The sequence below is a fragment of the Antrostomus carolinensis genome, unplaced genomic scaffold (assembly GCF_000700745.2).
Source record: "Antrostomus carolinensis isolate BGI_N321 unplaced genomic scaffold, ASM70074v2 scaffold17425, whole genome shotgun sequence".
Lineage (NCBI taxonomy): Eukaryota > Metazoa > Chordata > Aves > Caprimulgiformes > Caprimulgidae > Antrostomus > Antrostomus carolinensis.
Window position 1 is genome coordinate 6,729 of NW_010318650.1, and position 26,197 is coordinate 32,925.

Sequence of the window (26,197 nt, forward strand, 5' to 3'; positions counted from 1 at the left end):
AGCAGATAAAGTGAATAGGAAACGAGGGTTGAGACTGGCATCATCATCCATATGTGAGAAACATCCCCTGTAACATTTTTCCTTAGTTTTATTATCAATTATTATTTTAAATTTAAAAGGAACAAGGAAATTCAAATGCACACACTTTAAAATATAGTAAGAGTTGAACGAGCCTTTGTAATTAAGATGGTGAATGAGGTAAAGACACAATATCAGAGACATTTTCACTGTCCTGAGAACAGCTCAAAAAAGTCAGAGTGAAGAAATCCAAAAGCTGAATATTCATTAACATGCTCAATCAATCTTAACACTGATCTCTATTGATGGATTTGCAAAAATACGCCATGTGCACTCAAACACCGTGTATGAAGTAGGACTACGAACAATAACATCTCTGAAATGGTGTTCTAAACATCACCACACTGAAAAGTGAAGATCATGTTGGTGATTGAACTATGTATTTCTACACCTCAGCATATTTGTATTCCTTTAAAGGCTTTGGTCAACCATCTTTTCTACCAAATTATCAAGTTACTTCTGTAGCAGTACAGCTGTTTTGCTGACAAAAACTTTGAATTCTGTATTTACAGAGTTTTTTCTCTGGGTACTCCACCTTATTTTATGACAAATTTCAACAACTGAATTTTAATAGATAATCCACATTATCTTAATTGAAAGAGCAAACATTTACTGAACTTAACATACGGAATCAACCTTCCTTATCTGTAGAAATTAATGGATGCAACATTAGTAGATAAAATATACTCTGCTTTTGAAAACAGAGACATCTGGAAGGAAAACAACCAAAAAAACCTGTTAAAAATTAAATACTCCCTGCCCAATAGCTTAGTCCAATACTCTTATTTAAGAACCAAACCCATGAAGGGGACAAAAATGCTGCTGGTCACTGATACAGAGAAGTTGGAGTGGGAGCTCTCTCAGGCCCAAGAATATTTCTGGTTGTCAGAAGCTAAAAAGATTATTTATTGTTTCCTTCCTAAACCCAGCTCCACTGCCACCTGTTCAGAATTTACTATAAAGCTGTTAAACAAGACGAGAACTTTGATGCTGACTGTGAAAACAAGTTTCACTGTATCTGACCCGAGCAGCACTCACTACTGATCCAGAAGCAAAGGAATTTGATTTTTTTTTTTTCTTTAAGCACAGCTATCTTTTTACCTTTATAAGCTGTTTAAAAAAAATGTAAATAAAATAACTCAGCGGACAATAGAGGGCATTCATCCCACAGAAAGACAGCCGCCACCCTTAGACATGAAATATCGCAGCACATTAAGTCATGAGACCCCCGCTAATCAAAGCTGACAGGGCCCTGAATGTGATTTCTGCTGAGACTTAGCGATATCATGGGGCACTGAAGCATGCACAGCCTGCCAGACTGCCCCTGTTCATGTGACAATGGCTTTTATTCCCAAAAAGGGGCCTGCGAGTGACAAGAGTCCCCTTTGTCTTTAGGCTCCCGCATTCGCAGCGCAAGAGAGGTTCATTCAACCAGCCCCAGACACTCTTTGAAAGGCTGAAGTGTAACATAAGATGACCATGAAACACTAGCTTGCCTTCTGCCTACCCCTCATTCTTCTCAAGCACAGCCTGGCCTATTCAGGGCCTCTCACAGACTCGCTCGCGCTGCATTACCCCCGGTCTGCTGAATCCCCGCATTGTCCCGGCCCCACCGGCAGCCATCGCCCTTCCCACAAAGCCGTCCACCGGCAGCTCCATCGGGCACAGGGACAGCTCGGGTTGAGGGCGGCATGGAGTCATGGCCCGAGGCTTTGGAGGGCTTCTGAGAAGGGGACAGAGCTGCCACATTTCACCTGAAACTACCTGAGCGGGAATGTCACAGAATCCCACAATGGCCTCGATTGGAAAAGCCCTTTAAGATCATCGAGTCCAACCATGAACCCAACACTGACAAGTCCCCGACTAACCCATGTCCCTCAGCACTGTGTCTACACGACTCTTCAATCCCTCCAGGGATGGGGACTCCACCACTGCCCTGGCCAACCCCTTCCAATGCCTCAGAACCCTTTCAGCAAAGAAATTCTTCCTCACATCCAGTCTAAATGTCGTCTCCTCACACCCTGTGGGCCATGAAGAGCACAGCCAGGAGCCCCTCACACAGCTCCAGAGTGCCCGCAAGGCCCCACGCTGCCATACTCCTCCAGCAGCTACAAACCCCATGCACAAAAAAATGGATAAAAACCCCAAGCAGGCCAGATGCCTCCAAACCCCACTTCCATGTCTCTGCTTTTTCCTTCAACTCTCACTGTACCAGCTTGTTTTCTGCAACATGGGAGCACCAGTGCCATCCGCTGGCCAGCATTCCCCATCAGGTACCTCCTCACCGCGGCAATTTTATGCTGCTAAATCAGAATAAAACTACCTCCACCTGCACCATCTTCCACCAAACCCACCACCAAGTTTTCCTGCTGCCCCAGGACACCCGTGCCCTGCCCCATCACCCACAGCTCACTGCAAAACTCCCACCTGCTGAGATCCCAAACTGCTTCAGCTATGGACAAGCTCTACTAAAATAAGGCACACAGCGAGGGACAGACATACTTCAGAAACAAATAAATCACCATGGCCATTCCCAGGGATCTCCGGGATCTTGTTTTTGGAAGAAATCTTTCTCCAAAACCTCTGTGAGGGAAAGGAGCAGAGCTGGGGACCTCCATGGTTCACACCACAGAGGGAACCGCATCAAAGCACACAAAGGGAACAACGTGCTCTAGAAAAGATGCCTGGTGTCTTCTCGTAAATACAGCAAGAAAATCAATAATGACAGCAATGATTTATAAGGATTTCTGTCCTTTCGGGTGAGAGACAGAAAAGCCAAAAATCCTCCATGTGAATCTGCTTTACTGTCCCATCTGAAAGATGGGGAAGAGCAGGACAACCAGACACACCACAGCCCATTGCAAGTGCTCAGAGCCTGAGTTCCAGGTTTTTTGGGGTTAGTTGCTGTGAACTTAGGTATGATCAGTCCCCAAGGGCAGTAAAAGATTTCCTGTTATTCTTGAAGATAATTCTATTCATCTTTCTGGCAACAAAACAAAACTAGAAGTAAGTTATGGCTGAGGGTAAGCAACAGTTGAGGTTTCCTGTTCTTCACACTGGGAATGACTAGTAAATGAGCTTTTCTGTGGAAGAAAGAACACAAAAATAATTCCATCCCAAAAAAATACAGAGCTTTCCAAAACCAGATCTAGCAAGAACTGCATTTCAAATGACAGCAATAAATATCTCTGGACCCATGAACATAAAAGTCACACTTGAATATAGTCAAAACTATGCTTCTGTTAGGATTTTCAAACATGTTCAAAAAATTATTGAGCAAAGGAATATGTTTCAAGCAGCTACCTGTGAACTTCTAATCAAATATGAAATATTCTTGTTTCAGCATTCAAAGAAATCAACAAGAATGGAATTCCACAATCTCACTTGGGAATTCGGCTTTACTGAAGAACAGCATTTTAAAAATGCTATTTGATTTTTTTCTTCTGCTAAACAAGATCAGGCAGTGAACCAAATGCCTTTGAGAAAAACAATCCTATGACTTTTTAAAAACGACAACAACAAAAAAAAAGAGCATTAAGAGTATTGCAGTTTGCTCATGAGAACACTTGCAGGGCTACCGAGATACCACGGTGATGGCAGAGATGCTGCAAGTACTCCAAGCCACAGGGTAAAACATATCAAATTCTGGGTTTGGTGAACTCCTGCCAGTGTCAGCCACTCAAACTCAAACACATGAGCAGTAACACATTTTGAATACAAGCCTCAATGGTAAAGAGGCTTCGAAACTGCTCGAACTGGGAACCCTTTGGTTAGGGCAATCATGTGGGAACAGAGAGATTTTCCAACGCCTCTTTGCTGCAGGCAGACTGGAGATAGCACAGCAGGTCTACAACCAACTGCTAAAATCCCTTCTTTGCTTGCCAAGGAAAACAAAAAAGAACACAACCATCCCCTTAAATTCTCCAAATTAAACCCTATTAACCTACTACTTTCAAAGGTCAAAAAAGGGGTGCAGGAAGGATTCCCTGGCATTCTGTACGCAGCCATTAGAAAAAAATGAGGTGGAACACAGCCTGCTCCTGTACATGGGAAGACCACGCTAAGCTGTACCATTCACAGTGTGCAGCTGCTGGGATGAAACAGAATTCACATTGAAATGCATCCAAAAAAAGGACACAGACATTAACAGAGAACTAGAGAGCTGGGTAGGTAAATTTATTTGAAAGACATGACCCACCTCTTTGTAATCGCCCTTGTGATAAAGATGACTGACATGTTCAAGCAAATAGTTCCGGTCTGCTGTGTGGAGCTGGTAAATGCTAATCAGAGGGTCAAGAAGATTAGCTGGGCACTGGGCTAGTATTCTGAGTACACGGGCCTGCAGCTTCTTCAGCTTGATGCCAGACTGAAAAAAAAAAAACCCAGAAATTAAAAAGAAAAAAAAAAATCAAACCCAGATTTAGTAAAGATGGCTACAATTCAATGGCAGTTGAAAATGCAGCTTGTTTAAACAGTAGAATAAGCCAATTCCTTGGGAAGGGATTCTCCAATTTCCCCATGGAGTCTGCAAGCAGAAATCAGAACAATATGATACACATTTTTTTCACAGCATCCAATTTAAAAACATTAAATGTTTGTGGGATAATTCTGGAAAAGGCATATGGCCTTGTGCAAAAGTAAAATATGAAACTGGAAAAATGCCCTCTTTGACTAACACAGCTATTTAGAAATTCTCCCCTCTAGTTCCCAGCAGAAAATCTTTGAATCCAGCAACTCCTCTCAAGGGAGATCTCACCTATCAGGCATAAGAATTCGATTTTCATTTCCAGGCTTGCTCCTGGGTGCAAGAAGGGCAGGATAAAGCAAAGGTGTCGTTGAAAGATGCAAGGATGCAAGTATTAATCCTTGTGTTCCTACGTGATTATTCTGTTATGACACAGGAATTTCAGAGACAGTAGCAGCACTTCACTGTACTTTGCAGATACTGTCATGGCAGAGCTCAACATCTAAAAAAGAGCCATTTGGAAAAGTGGGAAATGAAACAACACGAATATAAAAGTATCTTGCAGTTCAGAGCCATAAAGCTTACAAAAAAGACAGGATCTCAGTAGGTCAGAATATATGAAGGCATAAGGAATGGTAAACATTAGGATGTATAATCTGATGACCCAATGTTACAAAGCTCATCATTCAGCTGCTGAAAACTCATACTGTTACCATTCTCTGCATTCCCGATGATAAAAGCTCCCCACCATATGGCAGGAGTTAAGCAATCGTACAGTCACTGGCTTCTATTTGCAGAACTGGAAGAATATGCAGAGTAGATTACTGCAATTGGTTTTATCCTGACAGCAGGGATGTGAGCTCCAGTGGGAAAGCCTCCAGCCCGGCAAAGGCTGCAAGATCAACGCTTGATCAAAGTGGTTTGATCTGGAAAGATGGTAATCCCAGTTTGGAAGGGGAGATAGAGCTCTCGCATCACAGCTTCTAATACTGTTTCATTTTTGGGCCAGCATACACCAAATAACAACATCTCAGTATGAATTTCACACCTCGTCACACCGTGTTTGTACGAGACCACAGAGAAGAAGCTGGACTAGGGAATAAAGTGAAACTGGGGACACTGGAGGGACATTAAAATCAATCGCTCTCTCCTTTCTCCCAGCTCTCTTGCTCTCTCTTTTTCTAACCTGTTGAACAGCAGGATGCTCTTTTATCCAAAGCTGCAACTCCGTGGTGATGTAATACCCGAGGGAATGCCCTTTCCCCTTCCAATCACTGCTGCTCTCCAGCATGTCCAGGAGTCCTGCCAATGGGTCCTCCAGTCCTGCAAAGCCCCGCCTGATTTCTTCCTTGAGCTGCTGAGATACAAAAACACATTGTCATGTACAAAAAGATTAGTGAATCCTCCCTTCCCCCAGCTGAACACAAAGCTTTATTTTTTTTAATTTAATCTATTCAGAGAGGTAACTGTTGCTATTCAGCCACCATCCGCGCCTCCAGTGACTTTTCATGTCATTACAGATTCCTTCATGGCTCACTGCACCTCAAACCCAATGGGAAAAGCAGCAATTGTCCACACTAATTATCCCATAAAGACAGAGAAGTTGTTCTGTGGGGCAGACAAAGGGGCTTGGGATTTGGGGGAGGGGGAGAAAAGAAGTGAGCTGGAGAAAGGAGTGTTATTAGGAAAATGGTAATATTGAAGGTAGATAGTCGGGCTCAAAAACCTACTCATCTTCTAAGAGACCTGCAAGTAATAAAGCATATAAGCCCCACCTCCTCATCCTTACACCACAAACTTTCATATCTGACCTCATACCCACTTCAGCCACGATGGCATAACGCTCCTCACCCTAACAGGAAAATTTGGGAGTATCAAAACAGTTTGGATTTTACACACCAGATTAAAAAGAAAGAAATATCAGGAGTTGAAACTGTGTCAGATTGCCATCCTGCACATCCACGCTCCTTTCCTCCAGACCTACCTGAGCAGGGTATTTTCTGCCAACTATCTACTGCCACTGCACGTCAGGCACCGCACTCCTCCCCACGTCTCAAAGCCAAACTAAGCGGCTTGGAACATGGGAAAAACTCCACACCATAAATCTTAGGAATCCCAGGGTGATGTGTTCAGAAATGTAAAGGAATTGGACACTCACTTTGTGAATGTTAATAGGCTACTTACTACCCATCTGGTAGAAGTGATAAATTAGCAGGACTGAGCAATATCTTTATAATGTTTACATTAGAAGTAGTTTCCAAGGAGCCGGGAGGGTTGGCAGGGTGAAGAAGTGGCATCCTGCACTACCCACACAGGACCTTTCACCACATGGTACATGGACTGGCGTGGAGCAAGGCGAAAGCAGAGCCAGAAAACAAGAAATCACTAAGAGCAGCTGCTCGCTTTCTTTTCTGGATAAAAAGCAAAATCCAAAAGATGCTCACTCCCGCCTGCAGCCAGCACTTGTAATTTACTGTATACGATGGCCCCAGTCGCGGCTTCCAATGGAAACAACATAAAGTTTGAAGAACGACATGAAAAACAAAAGCAAATCTGCAGAAAATTTGCCAATGAATTTGTTCTTTTTTATGCATCGACAATATTTACTGGAAGACAGTTATTTTCCATAGTGTCTTTCATGTCTGGAAAAACCACAAAACCTATCGTTTACAACAGAAACTGTTTCTTTCTCACTAGATTATCAAATGCAGCATGAAAAAGCTGATGACTAACAAAGATGTGACTTTAGATAACAAGATTTCTCCCTGTAAATATTTTTCCCTGTGGCAAGAATTTGCGATGTTAAACACAGGGCTCCAACTTCACTGCGAGATTCAGCAGAAGGAAAAGGCAAGTTCTTATCCGACCACAAATATCCAACACAACAGCCAAAGGAAAACAAAGAACTCGCCAGCTAAATTGCACTGGTTCTAAATGGCCTCTCTGCTTTTTTCTTTCCGCCCCCAGCCCCCAAAGCTCCACTTCAGCACATTTAGACCGAACAAGAACTTTCAACCACACTGCTCAGCTCCTCCTTGGGCTGGAGTCAAAGCCCAGGCTTTGTCAGGATGGGTTCCAGCAGACACCGCGTCCGAGAGCATGAGCCTGTTTGCACACACAGAGCATCTCCAACCAGGGACACAACTGCCAGGAGCACTAACTGCCCTTATCTACACCGAGTCTTGACTTTGACAAGCAGGGGAAAAGCCTTCTTCAAAACTTCCTAGCAATCGGAAGACTTCAACTATGGGATGTAGAGTTTGAGGGGGAGGGAAAAAATGAAGAAGAAAAAAAGAAAAGGGGGGCAAGACACCTAAATCAAAGAGGAAAGAGTAAAAGCTGCCTGGCTGCCCTCTGCCAGAGAAGGATTCCTCTCAAACGTGTCATTGCCATTTCCATTTCAATTGATTCCCATGGCAGGGGATGCTCCTTGGGGGATTTCTACACCCTGACAGATCATGGGAATAGGAACATTTTGCTGATGCTCAAACTACATAATCCTTCATTGAGTTTTGGTCCCTTTTTTTCTAGTTACACAGCTCATGGCAGTCTGCTGATGCTTCCTGGTTATTCCCAAACTGTCTTTTCTATGTAGGATATGACCACTTCTTATAATTGTGTCCCAGAAGCAAGGTCACGCCATGACAGGTTCCTTCCTTCTGCTCAACGTCACTGATTTGAGACTGATGGGTCTCAAACCCATATAATGATGGAGGTGACTCATCGGTCATGGGTTTGAGATCTCCATCATATAATGGAGATGACTGATTCACACTCGTTAACAGATTGTATTGACTTACAGACAGTAAAAGGCAAAGCAGCTCCCTGCCATTTCAATGTCAATGCAGCAAAGTTGTATTTAAGTCAACTTTAAGGCCCCACCTGGAATACTGCATCCAGTTCTGGAGCACCCATGACAAGAGAGACCTGGAGCAGCTAGAACAAGTCCAGAGGAGGCCACCAGGATGATCTGAGGGCTGGAGCAGCTCTGCTGTGAGGACAGGCTGAGAGAGTTGGGGCTGCTCAGCCTGGAGAAGAGAAGGCTCCAGGGAGACCTTCTAGTGGCCTCCCAGTACCTGAAGGGGCTACAAGAAAGCTGGGGAAGGACTTTTCATAAGGGCAGTTAATGACAAAACAAGGGGAAATGGGTTTAAGCTGAAAGAGGGGAGGTTTAGGTTAGATATTAGGAAGAAGTTCTTCACTGTGAGGGTGGTGAGACACTGGAACAGGTTGCCCAAGGAAGTTGTGGCTGCTCCTCCCTGGAAGTGTTGAAGGCCAGGTTGGATGAGGCCTTGAGCAACCTGGTCTAGTGGAAGGTGTCCCTGCTGCTGGCAGGGGGGTTGGAACTGGATGATCTTTAAGGTCCCTTCCAACCCAAACCCTTCTATGATTCTATGATTCTATGATTCTATGATTCTTTCATTTATTGGAACTGGATGGTTGGATGTCGGTGGGCTTAGGACAACAGCAGAACCACACACCTTGAGTTGCACACAGAGGACAAGGCAGCAGCTGCCTCTGAAAAAAGCGTCTGTGCTGCATGCCTGAAAGGCTGGCGATGCCCTGAGCTCATCTCAGTGACGAGCACGTGTCAGAAACCACCGGAGACACTCGGGCTGTGTTCTCCACCTTAGAGGCAAGTGCTGCTGTGTCACCGCCTGGTCCCACCCAGCCCTCCTCACCTCTCTAAAAAGGCTTTTCCTCATGGTTCAGAAACGCATCCTCCAGGTTCAGAAACACGCTTCTGCCCATGCCCACGGCCCCACGGCGCTGCCTGAATGGTGGGCACGAGGGGACAGACCTGTCCCACCGGGGAGCTGCAGCCTGCCCGCTCTGCAAAACCACGTGTCTCACTGCGGGGATGACCATTCCAGAAACAAACTGAATAAGCAGAGCTGTAAGTGTGACTCATGGGGATCCTCAAGCTTTTCCACCCTAAGCAGGAAAGCTGCGGTGCTCTCTGCCCAAGGACACGTCAATGGGAGGCTTTGCCTTTTTCAGAGTATTTTTCTTCACAATCCACACACAGCCCAGGGTATACAGCACCGAGATTTTGATGATGACTCTTTCCTACTGCTGTTTTGTGGGATTAACTGCCCTCAAGACTTAACAAATAATATTTATTTTTTTTCCTCCAACTCTAACAAAACTAGATAGAAAGCTCAAGGCTTCAGAGTTGCTGAGCTCAAGTCTACGTCGGTGACTGACCATTTGGAAAGGCACCTCTCACACTGGGTTTCCAGTTGTTTAATTATTCTGGCTGGGAACCACAGACTATCAGTAATGGAAAGTTCTAAGTGTGGCAGACAAGGACAACAACTAAGCACTCCAGACACCTGGGATGGAGCACGTACACCAAGGTATGCAGCCACACTGGCCATGTCACACAGGACACATTCCATGTGGTGAGCTGCAGGGTTTTGGGTCTTTTAGGGAAAAAAAAAACATCTCGGCTATGAACCTGCCTGAACAAGGCAGAGTCAAACATGGGAAACTCACCACTGCGCTGATGCATCTCGTATTTTTGTTAGTTTTCAAGCTCCCAAATTTACATGAAGTATACTTTACTCCCTATGAGAAATCTCTACCTAGAGCCCATAGGGTGCTGTATAAAAATACAGCACTAATTTTAGTCAGACAGGCAGTGTAAATTGCATTCACCACTCTAAAAGGCAAAACCAAACCAAATCAGAAAAAAAAAAGTAAAAATACTTTGAATATGAAGGCTTTGGTATCATCCCAGTTGGCAAAGAGCACTTTTCTACCGACTTCAAACCTTATTTTTTCAGTTACTAGAAATATTCTTCCCCCTCCCCCAAAGATCTTCCGTTTAATGGACAAAAAAAGTGTTTAAAAGCAAACAAAAGCAACTTGGATTTTTTTTTCCCCCTCTCTGTAACTCAGCCCTGTAAACTTCATCTCTTTTGTATGAGCCTCTGAGCTGCTTCACATCACACAGAGCTACCTTTTCTTTCCACTTCTTGCTGCAAATGCATAGGCTCTTCCCCTGTGTGCTGGAACTGAAAGCAATGGTGAAGAATTGCAGGTCTGACCCAAGCGTTCTGCGCCTGGACATGCTCTGCATGCACTTATGAACTGCAGCCTGGAGGGGAGGCTCAGCCTTACCTTCTTCATCTCTGTCTTTGTCCAGAGAAGCTGAAGGGTTTTCAGCAATAGGAATGGGTCCTGGCCTGGAGGAGGGGGAAGAGAAAGAGAGGGAGAGAGAGAAATGGGGTGGGGGGAAAGAGAAAAACAAAACAAAACAGATTTATTGGCTGTGTACAGGCAGCCCAGACACACACTGGTGCATTGTTTCACCGAGGAGAAATCAGCTACTCCGTGCCGCTGTGTTTGAAACCACCAAACCTTCCAACTGTCAGTCAGGATTAAAGTGCTCAAATCCTTCACTCTGAAATCCTAAGAGAATAACAGACATCAATCCATGCATGGCTTTAACCAAACACCCACACGGACTCCAATACTGAAAAGCTGTATTGGTGCATTGACAACTAAATCATGTTGCTGCTGCTGCGCATCGAACGCATCCGCTCCCCCTTTTTCATATTAAACCAAAACGGTCCTAGAAGAGCCAGCACCTTGCACAGGTTGGAAAGGATTATCAACACACTAATTTTTAATGAAATGGCTCTAAAGTGTTAACCTCATCACAGCCTAGGGATGGAAGATGCAAGTGGAGGAATTTATGGGAAGATGAGCCCCCGTTTGCTTGGCGAGCGCCGGGCTGGGAGCAGGCTGGGCTCTGATGGCATTCGGGCAAAACAATGTTTGAGGAAGAGGAAAGATGAAATGCTGCTGTGAGGACAGGCTGAGAGAGTTGGGGCTGTTCAGCCTGGAGAAGAGAAGGCTCCAGGGAGACCTTATAGCGGCCTCCCAGTACCTGAAGGGGCTACAAGAAAGCTGGGGAGGGACTTTTCATAAGGGCAGTTAATGACAAAACAAGGGGAAATGGGTTTAAGCTGAAAGAGGGGAGGTTTAGATGAGATATTAGGAAGAAATTCTTCACTGTGAGGGTGGTGAGACACTGGAACAGGTTGGCCAGAGAAGCTGTGGCTGCTCCTCCCTGGAAGTGTTCTCGGCCAGGCTGGATGAGGCTTTGAGCAACCTGGTTTAGTGGAAGGTGTCCCTGCTGCTGGCAGGGGGGTTGGAACTGGATGATCTTTAAGGTCCCTTCCAACCCAAACCAGTCTGGGGTTCTATGAGTGGCAAGGCTAAAAAAAAAAGAAGAGTGATCAATTATTTCAAAGAAGGTTATTTGGAATTTTTCTCTTTTACTTTTCACCTAGTTATTTGAGGACTTGCATTCAGTTGCTATTTTGTATCTATTATCATTCATCACACCAGTATTATTCATCATACCATTATTCATCATACCAGTATTTCTGAACCAAATGTTTAGGAATATTTCATTTGAAAAGCAGTAACATTTTTGATATCTGCTTCTATTTAATTCGCAATCATTTACTTATGAAAGCATGACTCAGAATATTCTGAATGAAAATCTTCTAATGCATTCAACAGTTTAAATATGAAGAATTAATTTAAAAATCTGAATGAGTTCTCCAAAACCACTCCTCATATATTTAGTGCACCTCCTCTTAAGTTTTCATAAAGCCAAAAGGAAAATGTTAAACTGAAAAGGAAACATCCTTTCAATCACCTTCTGCAGTTCCTAAATAGCTCATTTCCAAATGCGAGATTTCTTGCTTAGTATCCCATCTCACTTCATATTTCAGGTCACAAAAAGCTACTTCAACTGTGAAAAGCTCTACCTCATCCAACTAAACTCTGAAGCACTGCATTTATAAAATATTTTAAGTAGGAAGCTGTTACCAGTCGAGCCAAGAGAACGATAGTATTCCCATTATCCACTAACCTCTGGGAAACACCAGCCAAATTAAAAATGCCACATTTACAATTCGTAAGATAATATTTTCTCTCATCTCTGGTTGTTCTGAAATCTTGAACTCTCCAAACACTGGCTGTTCTCAGCTACTGCTTCTCCTTTGGAAAAAAAAAGAAAAGTCTCTTTTTTACAACAAAACAGAAGAAAATCCAGATCCCCACTCCCCACAAAATTAGCAACTAACAGTGAAATCCAGCCCGTGTGTGTGTGCATGTGTACAGACACACTCTCCTCCTGGCCTGACTCCCAAAGACATTTATACATACACAGGAAAAAAAAAAAATTAGAACGCAACCCAGTGTGTAACCAAAGACATTATAAACCTGAACTGTAATTAATGCAGTGAACAGGCTGGAATGATACAGGAAATGAGAGCAGTTAGGAAAGCAGTGTTTCACTTCAGATACAGCCAATAATTCAACTTGTTAAAAAGCTTTCTAAACCTCAATCAACAAAATCAGCCCTTTTCCTACGTGACTTTTCCTACCTTACCTCCCTGGAACTGAAATCAGATCTCACCGGTTTTTGAACACACAAGATGCATGAAAACCATCTCTCCTGTCAATTTTAAACAACTCAGCACGTTGCCAGCATGCCACTGTGCAAGCACGGGTAAGGAGGAAACAACCTTCCCCCTCCCCAAACCCTGCTGGTGAACGTACCCCTCATGTAGTTATTTCTATGGAACCTCTGGAGATGCTGCCCAGCCCCGTGGTGGCCAAGCCCAGAGCTGAATTGCGGAGGCTGGAGAAGATCAACCATGGAGAGGGCAACCACCCATCTTTTGGCATGACCTGACCAAAAGGTTTTGCTCTCGGTTCAGTCTCTGGGTAAGAAAGAGGCAATTCCCACTTGATTCTCCAGGATGGGGATTGAACAAGGAGAGGAAACAGTGACAACTCAACCACAGGATGCAGGCAGCAGAGTAGCACTCCTTACCTGGTAAAACCTTGTATCTAAGGATGAAATGTAGTCAGAGGCTAAAAACATAACAAAATAACCCACAAGAAGTCACTCCTACAGCCAAACACAAACAAAAAGCGACAATATGCTTTTGCCCAGTCCCACCAGGGTGGAAAGATGCTGTAGTTCATGTTGGATCTTGAGCTGCTGTATCCAGCTACCCTCTGGCTATGACAGAAGATGTAAATGTGAAGGTCCACATTATTTTGGCTCCTGAAAAAAAACAAACAATTCATCTTTTCTTTCTCCTGCAGGACCTATTTGGGGGACTGGCCTGGCTGTTGTCCTCATGATTCTCCTTATGGTTCTCCTGGCAACCCTAAAGAGTGAAAAACCAGTGTCTTTGGCATGGACAATGAAGCAACAAGTGTACTTATGTTCCCACTGGAATACCAGATAAGTTCCTGCTCATCCATATCTGAGAAGGAACTGGAGAAGCAGCGGGAAACTAACACTAGGATATCTGAGGAAAAAGGGACAGGACCTTACAAGGAGTTTCATAAACCTTCCAGAACAAGTCTGGAGAGGAGACAATTGCTCAACACAAAAGGGAGAGAGGAAGAAATACAAGGGAAGGGAGAACAAAGCAAAGCGATTGGAAACCGAATGTTCATAACTGAACCACAAGTGCATCTGGGCTCAACGCAGAGGATAAGAACAGGACAATTCTGGAGTGACCTCCAGACACTGTAGTAGGAGCAAGAAGCAGCAATTATTAATAGTAGTTTAATAAGTAGTTTAATACTACGTATTAAAACAGTGACAGAGCAGTGCCTGCAAAAGCAAGGACAGGTCACAGAGGCCAGAAAAACCACCTTCAGATGTCACACCAAGAACACCCAGAATCTCCACTTCTAAAGAAAAGGTAAATTCTCCAGAGACTCCTACATACTAAAGAGATACCCAGCTATCAGCAAGGGTCATTCAATGAGCAAACAAGGATGAGGCAGCGTAAAAAAACAGTGTGGCATCAATGCTCTCTGCTCCCAGCTGCGAGCAGCCAGGGACAGCCAGGTCTAACATGCTGGAGAGGCTGAGATGTGCTCCAGGCAGCTGATCCCATTCAGTTTCTAGATCAAGCTCAAAGAGAACGTGCTCAGTCTGACACTGATCTTTCACAGCTGCAAAAAAAAGAGGGTTGCAGACCATAAAACATCTGACAAAGCTTCACCAAAACAAGATTATAGCACTTTGGTGGAGATCTCAAAAAGACGCATCCGCACCTACTCCATCAAGACACAAATTACCTCGATTTCTTCATCTGATGGTTTCTCCAAATAGCATGTTCCTGTTTCAAAAATGTTGACATTAATAGATTTCCTTTCAACATTTTTCATTCTGCAAATAGATTTCCTCTGCCCTGAATCTAGTACCAAAATTGGAGGAGATGGTAAATCAAATCTTTTCCAGTTCTCAACATCTGTGGTTACGTTTCAAAACCATCTAAACCACAAGGCTTGTATTTTTGAGTTAGAAAAGTGCCTTTGAGGAAAGCCATAAACTACTTTCTGTTCATTCTCTCTTTTTCCTTTGTGCACACATCACTCCAAACCTGCTGTGATCACAACAAAAGCGGAGCCCGTGGGCTGCTGAGGAAAAGAGGTGGTTTTGCTATTGCGTCCTTGCAAAATTCTGCTGGATTATTCACCAATTCTGCTGAAACGCCCTGGCAAGAGAAATCCACTTTCTGACTGAGGCTCCTTGTGTGTCTCCCATGGGGGAAGTGAGACATCCAACCCCAGAGGAGGAATTTACCCATGAAAAAAAATAAAACCTCTCAACACTTTTTCTTTGTGTCTAAAGCCATTAAACACCCCACGGCCCAAGACCTTGAAGAATTACAGTCAACTAATTAAAAGATACAGAATGCAAAAAAAAAAAAACCTAACCCAGCCCAAAAAAGGAGGCTGATGTGGCTGAAATGCAGGATCACATCCACCAAACAGTCAATCAGAGCTGAAATTCATGGACAGAAAAGGTCAAGGTCATGCTAATGGTTAAGTCTTCTTCTGCAAATTAACAGGATTGTAATAAATGTTTAATAAAATATATAACAAATCCAACCCACCCAGTAAAAAAAAAAAATCAGTGAATTTTTATTATTATCTGTTGTTTTGTGTGCCTTCTGCCCCAATAAATCCCTGAAATCTGTCCTCTGTGAAAACTCCAGTTAATCTCAACAAGCTTTGAGATATTTTTTTTGAAAGGAAAATAAAGGTTCTAGATATTTCAATGTCACCGTAAGTGAAGCTGGTCCATTGGTACTTTAAAATAAAAATATATAAATGTAAAGGCAATGTATAAACTGGGAGTTTATACATTGGGACATACATTATAAATGTATAATAATACATAATGAAATGTATTATTATACATTTATAATAACTCTGGGAGCAGAGCTATTCAGCCAACTCCTGTTTCAGCAGCATGATAGGTACACTCAAGGCTGATTAATTTAAATTACATCTGCAAACCAACAAATAGTATGCAATGTAAATTAAGAATTAATCCAAATCTCTTATCAAAACCTACTTCATCTTATTTTTTTTTCAGAAAAGCCTCTGTAGTTCACACCAAGTGTGTGCTAATTTTGTAGCAGAGAAGTTGATGTGGAACAGAAATAATATCAGTTGGACAATGCAAAAAAAAATGAATGCATACATTTTTCTGGTAACAAATTTTGAATCTCTGAGAACAGGCTGATTTAATTAAAAAGATACAAAATTCCTCCATAGAAACTCACAGAGTTTTACACCTTCTAGGTTTTCTTGCTGTATCTACTTTTAATGAGCACACAAAGCATAAATAAACCTTCCACTCTCGTTTAAGTATTTTTGAGCTTGAGAAAATGATTCCACATGGAATTTCTCCTGACGATGTGAAACGACATATTAAAAATAAATTAAAAAACAGAGAAAGCAGATACATTAAGAAACAAAAGATGAAGTGCTATACTACTTTAAAATAAGGAGAAAGACTTCAGAAAAAGCACGGATATGTGAACATGTGGGTATTAGCCGGCGGAGCATGGCAGTGCCATTCTGCTTTTGCTTTGTAGGAGGCTTAATTTATCCTTACTTGGATTTATCCCAGTATATCTGGGATCTATCTGGGGAGAGACATCTGACATGCTGCATAACCAATGGAGTGGGTAAAGATATGACACAGAACTAAAATTAACAGTCACCAATCGAAACAGACATGAGCTAGATTAATCACTTTTTTAAAAAACAAAACAGTTTGAATGATGCTATTGGTCCTGCCACAACATCCCTCATGCTGAAGACTTGCCTTGAAGAGATGCTTAATGCAAGAGGGAGATGAGGTCTGTGACAAACCTAGGAATGAAACAGGGAAATCTCTTTGAAACCAGTGAGAAATTCAGAGGAGAAGAGACCACCCACTCACTGCCCCAGAGCTGCCCTACCAAGCGTGTTCCCCAGAGTTGGGAACTTTGGGCAACTTCTTGCTCATTGCTGTTTCTTTTCGAGGAACCATCACGTTTCCATCGTAGGTGTATCCCATTAGAACATACCCTTGCAGCAAGGCTAACGAATCTCTCTTCCTTGGTTTTAGAGGGAGGGAAGAGCAAAGGGTAATTAGAGCATCAGAAGCTCCAAGAGACAGAGGTGGGACGTGTTTTGGGTATTTTTTAATCCGGTCAGAACTTGATAGATGCAATATCCTGAGAAGTGGGTTTGTGGGTATTGCTGCTCCACCCCCCCTTGCACTAATCCATTCTCCATTTCTTATTGAAAACACGTGTTCTTAAATAACATTTAATGACATTGCTGTAATTTGCCTGTATTTTTCCAAACAGTGCCAAGGATCGTATTTCCTACATCACCCGCAATGAAATGCCACCTCTGCTTGTTCTGCATCCACTCTGATACGGGAGCACAGCTGAGACAGCCACTGGTTTCTGCAAATCCAAGGGCAGTTTTTCCCTCTTCTCATTCAGTTCACTTTCTGAATATAAAAGTCACAAAGGATTTTGCTTAATAGACATGGGACCGTACCAAATAAGTTATAACTGGGAGTTAAAATGTAAATAAAAATGTAGTTTTCTCCGTAAAGAAAACCAAAAACTTAGCAAGTGGCCAAGAAGACAGAGTTCCAAACTACCAAGAAACCATGGTAAGAAGACCAGTACCAAAGCAAGGGTTTTGGCAACCCTTTGGCTGCCACCGTGTTTGCCTCCCAACATCTCCATGCCCCCAAACACACATTGAGGTCTGGGTCCCCCCCACGCCGTGGCTGTGGGGTCAGCTCAGACTCGGCACATGTGAGTGAGTGGCTGGGGATGCTGCTGGAGCCTGATGCTCACAGCTCTTCTCCCCAAATTAGTGCTCAACAAATGTGCTCTTAGGGAGAAGGAAGTGACTGTGGACCTGTGCAGGCAGCTCACCCTGTGCATCAGTTATCTAACGACTGTCCACGTCCTCTGCTGATCAGATCTGCAAGTTCACCTGAACCACGGGGGTCTCAGGCTCTCGGATATCTTCTCTTAATCAGTTCAGCTGTATTCAGCTGGCTTAAGGGAGATGTGATTTTTTCAGGAATATCATTCACATTCCAATAACACCATGACTTGGATGAAATTTCAACACATCCTTCACTGCCTGAAAGGAGGGTGTAGGGAGGTGGAGGTGGGTCTGTTCAACCAAGGAACAAGGGACAGGACAAGAGGAAATGGCCTCAAGTTGTGCCCATGGCAGTTGAGATGGGATGTGAGGAAGAATTTCTTTGCTGAAAGGGTTCTGAGGCATTGGAAGGGGTTGCCCAGGGCAGTGGTGGAGTCCCCATCCCTGAGGAGATTGAAGAGTCGTGTAGACATAGTGCTGAAGGACATGGGTTAGTCGGGGACTTGTCAGTGTTGGGTTCATGGTTGGACTTGATGAGCTTAAAGGGCTTTTCCAATCGAGGCAATTCTGGGATTCTGTGATCCTCCACCCCTGCATGTTATTCTTAAATGTAAACCAGCACCATCGTGGGGACAGGTTGGATCTTCACTCCTATTTCAGGAAATCCTGAAGATCCTTTGACCCCCCTGCACCAAGGGGGTCAAAGGCTCTTTAATACTTTTTCATGGCAGAGTCTGTATCTTAGGAAAAACAGCTATTTCCAGGAATGATAACAGTTCACTTCCAAGAACACTATGACTAAGGAGTAACCACTCAGTGATTCATCCCAATCTCCACCAACTGCAGTGATGAGACTTCCACTAAGAACAGAAGCACCCAGAGCTTCTCGCTCGCAGGGAAATGGCTCCGGTAGCAGCGTCTGCAGACGGGCAGAGGAATGCTGCCTGATCAATTTAAATGTTAATTACATCCCACCACTGAATCCTCCAGTGCAAAATTTACAAGAGGATCAGATGTCACAAAACTATTTCATTTCAGAAGCAATAAATTGCTCTGCTTTAGCACCATTTCCAGGGCTCCAAAACTCACTCACCAGCCCAGCTACCAATTCCTTAACTGCGTCTGCCACAAAAGACAAATACGCTTTTAAAATGTATAGCTGTGGGTTTAGCTGAATTCAAACAACAAGGAAATGAAGCAACAAGATGGAGAGGGACCTTCTTTAGAAGGTATGTCTGGCTCACTCCAGCCTTTGGCTCGGTTTCCAGTTTTAGCTACAGCTTTCTAATCGACAGAGCTTTGAATTTCCACCGCACAGAATGCTTCAGATCTCAGAAGGGAAGTAACCACACGCAGCTACCACAGTCTTAAAAACTCCATACACCACACACCTCCCCTGTAATTTTGACATTAAAGATTTTGCCTTTTGGGAGGTCTGTGAGCCGAGGTTCACCAAAGGAAAAGCATTCATTACTCGTTCCTCCATTTCTTCATTCACACATTCGGATTCACCTTCTGCGCTAACACAGCCAGTGGGAGCATCTGCATCAGAGAGGAGGGGAAAAAAGAGGAAACACCCCCCAGAACTCAGTAGGTTCCTCACTTGTAATCACCTCATTATGAACATCAGCTCATTTTCAGTAGCCAGGATCCTCATTTAACATGAATGGTTCCTTATTTCTCCATTTGTCAACCAGCTGTGACTGTTTCTGACGCATTTCTTCCAGCCTCGTGATGCCGTTACGTGACAGTCATCTACTCCTGCTTGCCAGAGTTGAGGAGAGCCGTAGGCTATGGCTGAGTTTCCCCTGCAGTCTCTCTACAGCAGATGAAGCACCCCGTGGCTGGAATCATTACTGAAATAGGGGTGTTCACATCACAGAATCACAGAATGGCCTCAGCTGGAAAAGCCCTTTAAGATCATCGAGTCCAACCATGAACCCAACACTGACAAGTCCCCGACTAACCCATGTCCCTCAGCACTGTGTCTACACGACTCTTCAATCCCTCCAGGGATGGGGACTCCACCACTGCCCTGGGCAACCCCTTCCAATGCCTCAGAACCCTTTCAGCAAAGAAATTCTTCCTCACATCCCATCTCAACTGTCCTTGGCACAACTTGAGGCCATTTCCTCTTGTCCTAACACGCTGCCACAATATGGTCTGGACAATAATTCAAACTGCAGAACCAGTTTATGTTTTGGTTCACAGGCCAGATGGAAAAGTCAGGTCAATCCAAAACAACCCCCCCAAGCCCAGTTCTCCCCCTGTATCAGAATCAGAGGGAAAGCTTTGTTTCAATTCAAATGAGACAGTTATTTCACTCAGCAGAAAACATTTTGCTTCCCTTTGGGTGGCTTCAGCATCTGGAAGCTTATCTTCTCATGGTTCTTCACCATCTTTCAGACAGACTTGATTTAATAAAAACATCTAATTCAATGATGTACCTTCCATGGAGGACAGCAAGGTACAGGTCAGCAGTTCCTGAATTGCAGTCTCTGGTTTTGATCTACTGTTTTAATGTGACAGCATGCAATATTATATCACAGGGTCAGCTCTACTAATTGCATTTTCTTTAATAACCTTGCAAAACCTTATCACAAAGCATCTGGTTATGCATTCAATGCAATTTCATGTTCCTCATTTGATTCTTCTAGTGAAAAGCTGGAATTCCTCAGATGCCATTAGCTGAGCCCACCCTTTCCTGGGATCACTATGCTGAGCCAGACTTTGGTCTATGCTGCCGACTACATCATTATCGAAAAGCCAAAATATAGAGACCAAGCAGAAATATGGCTGGAAAATAAGCTGCACAAGCAGAACACTGAGAAAGAGAAACTGCCAGGCTGCAGAGGAGAGAGGAAATGAAGAATATGAAGTGGGTAGATTAGAAGTGAATTGAAAGCAATAAAAATGTTTCTAGAAAAAGAATCCGCTCTTTTTCAATGGCAGTAAAAGTCATTCTTTTACTAAAAGCAAAAGAGATCCCTTCCATTCTGAGAAATTTGAGTTATGAAAACATAATAGGAAACCTCACAATTTTGCTAATACATGCTCCATTTCTCAGTGAGTCAGAAGTTCACATTCTTTTAATGCAACCTCCCAACTGAAAACAATCCCCACACTTCAAGCAAAAGAATAATAAAGCACACATATGCTTCTTATAAAACAATCCTTACAAATAACCATGGCTTTTGTTTTCATAATGGCTAAAATTCATCATTTCCCCCCCGAAAAAAAACACAGATCAAACAAAATGCACTCTCATTACAATAAAAAGCTCGCTTCTCTGAGCGGAACAGCCAATAACATTTTCCTCTTATTTTCTTAGCGCTTTTTGTCAATGAAGAGAAAGGAGAATTGCTTACCAGGCACTGCCGTGTTAGGTGGGCTCAGCCACCTCCAGCCCTGCCACCCCAAACAAGGACCTTCCTCCCCCTCACCCCACATCAGCCCTGAGGGGTCCTCGCGTTCCTCTCCCACTTACCACATCCAGACACCTCAACAGTAACAGCAGAAGATGCCCTTCAGATCTGGTACCAACTAAAGAAATAAAAATGAAACCTAACCAAGATGTTCCCAAGCTTCGGGGATGTCCTCACGCAGCGCCCGAGGTGACCCACTCCCAGGGAGCAGAATCGTCCCTTCCCCTGGCACAGTGGCCAAGGACAGCAGCTCACATGAGAGGTTCTCCTTCCCCTCTACTCTGCCCTGGTGAGGCCGCATCTGGAATATTGTGTCCAGTTCTGGGCCCCACAGTTCAAGAGGGACAGGGAACTGCTGGAGAGCGCCCAGCACAGAGACCCCAAGATGATGAAGGGAGTGGAGCATCTCCCTGCTGAGGAAAGGCTGAGGGAGCTGGGGCTCTTCAGCTTGGAGAAGAGGAGACTGAGGGGTGACCTCATTAATGTTTATAAATATGTAAAGGGTGAATGTCAGGAGGATGGAGCCAGGCTCTTCACAGTGATGCCCAATGGTAGGACAAGGGGCAATGGGTGTGACCTGGAACACAGGAGCTTGAGAAGAAACTTCTTTCCAGTGAGGGTGCCAGAGCCCTGGGACAGGCTGCCCAGGGAGGGTGTGGAGTCTCCTTCTCTGAAGACATTCAAAACCCGCCTGGACACCTTCCTGTGTGATCTCATTTAGGTTCCTGCTCTGGCAGGGGGATTGGACTGGATGATCTTTCGAGGTCCCTTCTAATCCCCGACATTCTGTGATTCTGTGATTCTGAACACGCACCACCTCAACCAAACAGAAGTCACTTCTGGATACTTTCAATACACCCTGGCTTGCCAAGGAGAAGTGCATCTATTTTTACATAAGTGGTGATTCTAAAAATAACACTAAGAAGTTGCTTTCTAGGCAGGTAATGAAATCCAAATTAATAAAAGCCTAAAAATATAACAATCGTTAACCTTTCGCAAGTCATTGGCAACACTTTTAATGGTTTCCTCATCTGTTAGATGGGCTATAACCTCAATATCACGGGTTATTAAGCACCAAGATGACAATGCAATCCCTGGCACGGGATGACTTGGAGTTGTGGGCTGATGGGAGTTGGGACACATGCTGGAGGGGAGGACAGCACTGCTCTCCCTCATTCCCTTCAGATTTTTCACACCCTCTCCCTACTTCTTCACTGCCAGGCACAGCCAGAGAGGTGACTGAAGACAATGAGCTCAGTGGATTCCCATCCTGCCGAAACTGTGGAACGCGTTCTTGTGCTCAAACCTATTTAAGCAAAAACCAGTTTCATCATAAAATACCTCTTTTCATCCAAAAATTCAGACAAGCTATTCTTACTTATCTTAGCCAACAGCTCCCTGGATTTTTTTCAGTGATAGAGAAATGGTTTCTGTTCTCATAAAACATCTCTGTGGTGAGGAGGGAAGGGTAAGGACTGAGTCACCACACTCCCAAAGCCCTGACCACACTCACTGCTGTGGAATGAGCCACTTCTCACGTCCCTGAGACGGGTGGGACTGTCCTACCACACCTGCCAGCCCAGGAGCAGAAGGCATCTGTCACAGCCAGGGTACACAAGTCAATGTCCCTGCACTAAGTCAACGGCACTTTGACAGAAATGCAAATTCAGGAGTTAAAAATAACATTTAAAACAGCACTCCAGAAAACTAACAATTTCTTCTTTCAAGCTTATTAATCCTGCAAAGGTGAAGAAAACCAATATTGTTCAGGATAAAAGGGGGAACTTCTTCTATATGGTCCTTATTTTCTGGCTACTGAGTACCGAGACCATCAGGAAGGACAAGAGCAGCAGGTCTAGTGGACTGAAGTGCAGTTTGGGAAAGAGGCATCAGATGCAGAGTACTATCATAAAGCTAAAAAGATATATGTATTTTTCCCCTCCAGACATCTCTGGAAATCCCCAAGTTCTAAACCTAAGAACCCTTAAGTGTCTCTCCTCAGTAGTTTTCCATGAAAAAAACCCCAACTGTTAATACTAAAAAGCCACAGTACATGTTTTGAAACCATCCAACTTTCTTTTTTAGAGCAGTAACAATAGTTTGGTGCTTGTTTAAACGCCATTCCCACATTTTCTTCTGCCAGTTCCTCACTTCTGTGTCCGTAAGAAGTATCAGCAGATGGTGAATGGGAGCCAGAACCTTTCCCTTTCTGAGGCCGATGTGCACGGTCACGTTGCTGATCTCCACCAGTACTGACCAGTTCCTTTACAGAACCAAAATCACCAGCAGCTTCATCCCTATCAGCAGGGTGAAAGGCACCAAGGGCTTCCCAGTTCTCCCAGCTCCTGAGGATTTTTGTTATCTACACAATTCCATCAGTGCTACAGCTGATTCAGATACTTCATATCAGTCATAAAATTTGTTTTCATCTGTGGCTGGATAACCCAATGGCCAAAAGAAACCTGTAGGTGAGACCTGAGAAACACAGCTTGAGCCTGAAGAATTGTTCAGCTTTTCCTGCCAGCATTTCAGAAGCATTTTAAATTAACCCTTTCAGTAAAGTAGAAATTCACTTTTGTGTTGGTTTTTTACCAGCTGAGACCATTCAGATCACTGAAGACAGGTAATCAGGTTCAAGGAAACTTTGTTTCATAAGTATCCCAGTGAGAATTAAATTGTTTTTTTAAAAACAGAAATTGAAATAGAAACTTTTACATGTTGAGAACTGTTAGCAAAGTATTTAGACTATGTTTAAGCACATGTTAAAATACACAGCTACAAATATTTGGTCCATTTTCAGTAACCCAACACAAAGGCTGAGACCTTCAGCTGAAGAAGTCCACGTATTTTCACCTCTCCCAAGTGACACCAACTTATTTCAGCCAAAGCTTTAAACTTAACTATCATCTCCTTGAAGGAACAGCTCCATGGATTAAATTCTCACCCAACAAACCTGACACAAAAATGTCAACTAAGGAAACATTCACCTGGGCTTGGGCCAACATTCCAACTTTTTAATCCAGTTTTTAATTCATGCTTAATTTCTGCTTAAATTAAAGAGAGTTTCACCTAAGTTAGGGTTCACATGAGCTTTCTATAAAGTTTTTTCATGAAACGCTTGAACAAAACATTCAATAGACGCATCAAAACTGGTATCACGTAGGAGTGACAATGGAAACATTTCTCTGTCGGGTGTTGTGAGGAGTTCAGCTTACTTAGCAAAGCAAATAAAGGTGCAGCTGAGCTTTCTCATGGGAGCGCAGGGCTGCACCTCACCTGGGAGAAGGAAACTGTGCTGGAAACTCTTGTACCACATTGCTGGAAAACACTGACGAGCCCTTCTTCAGAGAGGAAGATGATGCCAGAGGTACATGCATGGAGTGTGCATTATAACTAGACATCTCCTCCCGACATTCTCTCCTTGTAGTTTGGGTCATTGATGTTTATACAAACTGCTTTTGTAAATCCTAATATATTGAACCAGTTTTTTACCGGTAGACAATGAGAAGGGGGAACAAGACTGCAGCAACCTCCAAGTTTTCTGGTGTTTTCTCTTTCCAGAGCTGGGCTATTGTAACAGCTCCAATCCTTTCATAGAATGGTTTGGGTTGGAAAGGACCTTAAAGATCATCCAGTTCCAACCCCCCTGCTGTGCACAGGGAGGTCAACCACTAGATCAGGCTGCCCAGGGCCCCATCCAACCTGGCCCTGAATGTCTGCAGGGATGGGGCAACCACAGCTTCTCTGGGCAACCTGGGCCAGTGTCTCACCACCCTCTGGGTCAAAAATTTCCCCCTAATATCTCCCCTCTCTCATTTTAAAACCATCTCCCCATGTCCCATCACTCTCTGCCCAAGTTAAAAGTCACTCTCCTCCTGTTTCTAAGCTCCCTTCAGGCACTGGAAGGCTGCAATGAGCTCTCCCTGGAGCCTTCTCTTCTCCAAGCTCAACAAGCCCAGCTCCCTCAGCCTTTCCTCAGCAGAGAGGGGCTCCAGCCCTCTGATCATCTTCCTGGCTCTCCTCTGGACCTGCCCCAATCTACATCTTTCTTGTGTTGGGGGCTCCAGGCCTGGACGCAACACTCCAGATGGGGCCTCCCAAGGGCAGAGTAGAGGGGGACAATCCCCTCCCTCACCCTGCTGCCCACTCCTCTCTTGATGCAGCCCAGGACACATTTGGCCTTCTGGGCTTCAATCACACACACCGCTGGCTTGTGTCAAAGCTCCTCATCCCCTAGGACTCCCAAGTCCTCAGCAGGGCTGTTCTCCATGAGTTCTTCTCCCAGTCTGTACACATACCTGGGATTGCCCCAACCCAAGTGCACAACCTTGTACTTGGCCTTGTTGAACCTCAGTAGGTTCTCATGGGCCCACTTCTCCAGCCTGTCCAGGTCCCTCTGGATGACATCCCTTCCATCTAGTGTATCAACTGCACCACTCAGATTGGTGTCACCCTTAGCACACAGACTGACTCGCAAAAGCTCAAGCTGTCAGCTGAGTAGAAACTCCAGTGAACGGTGGGTGTCAGAGACAAGATAAGCATCTCGCAGTTACAACTGAAACTCACTTTTCCAGCAAGGAAAAAGCCCACAGCTTTTATTGTCCAATGCTTGACAAAGGTGGAATCGAAGGAAGGAGCCACAACCATTGGAACAAGGCTTAAGAAATTTAAAAACAAATTACATTTTGCCGCTAACTGCTTTTATTAGGTGTTTACTGTGAAATTCGCAGCTTTCCAGTATCTGGATGAGAGTTCCTCTTTATATGCTCTACCCAATCCAGGGTAAAACTTATATGAATCTTTCCTACTAGTTAAAAAACAAAACAAAAACCACCTGTAAATCTGCAGCAGATATTAGTGTCACCTCCCCCAGTGCGTGGGGTTTTTGGCTTTACCAGATCTGCTGAGGGGAGAGAGACAGAAAATTTAAACAAATGCCACTTCAGACTTTTACCTCTGACAATTTTTTGTAAATGTA

At 43.9% G+C, this 26,197-nt stretch overlaps 1 protein-coding gene across 1 annotated transcript; it reads right to left on the minus strand.

The window, feature by feature from the left end:
* Positions 1–1,653: 1,653 nt before the first annotated feature.
* LOC104525747 (exonuclease mut-7 homolog) lies at positions 1,654–10,734 on the minus strand (the record flags this gene model as incomplete). The annotated part of the gene is made up of 4 exons (XM_029085193.1): positions 1,654–1,801; positions 4,277–4,444; positions 5,730–5,897; positions 10,670–10,734. Coding segments are annotated over 4 exons (549 nt in total), but the record flags the coding sequence as incomplete, so codon positions are not given.
* Positions 10,735–26,197: the final 15,463 nt, after the last annotated feature.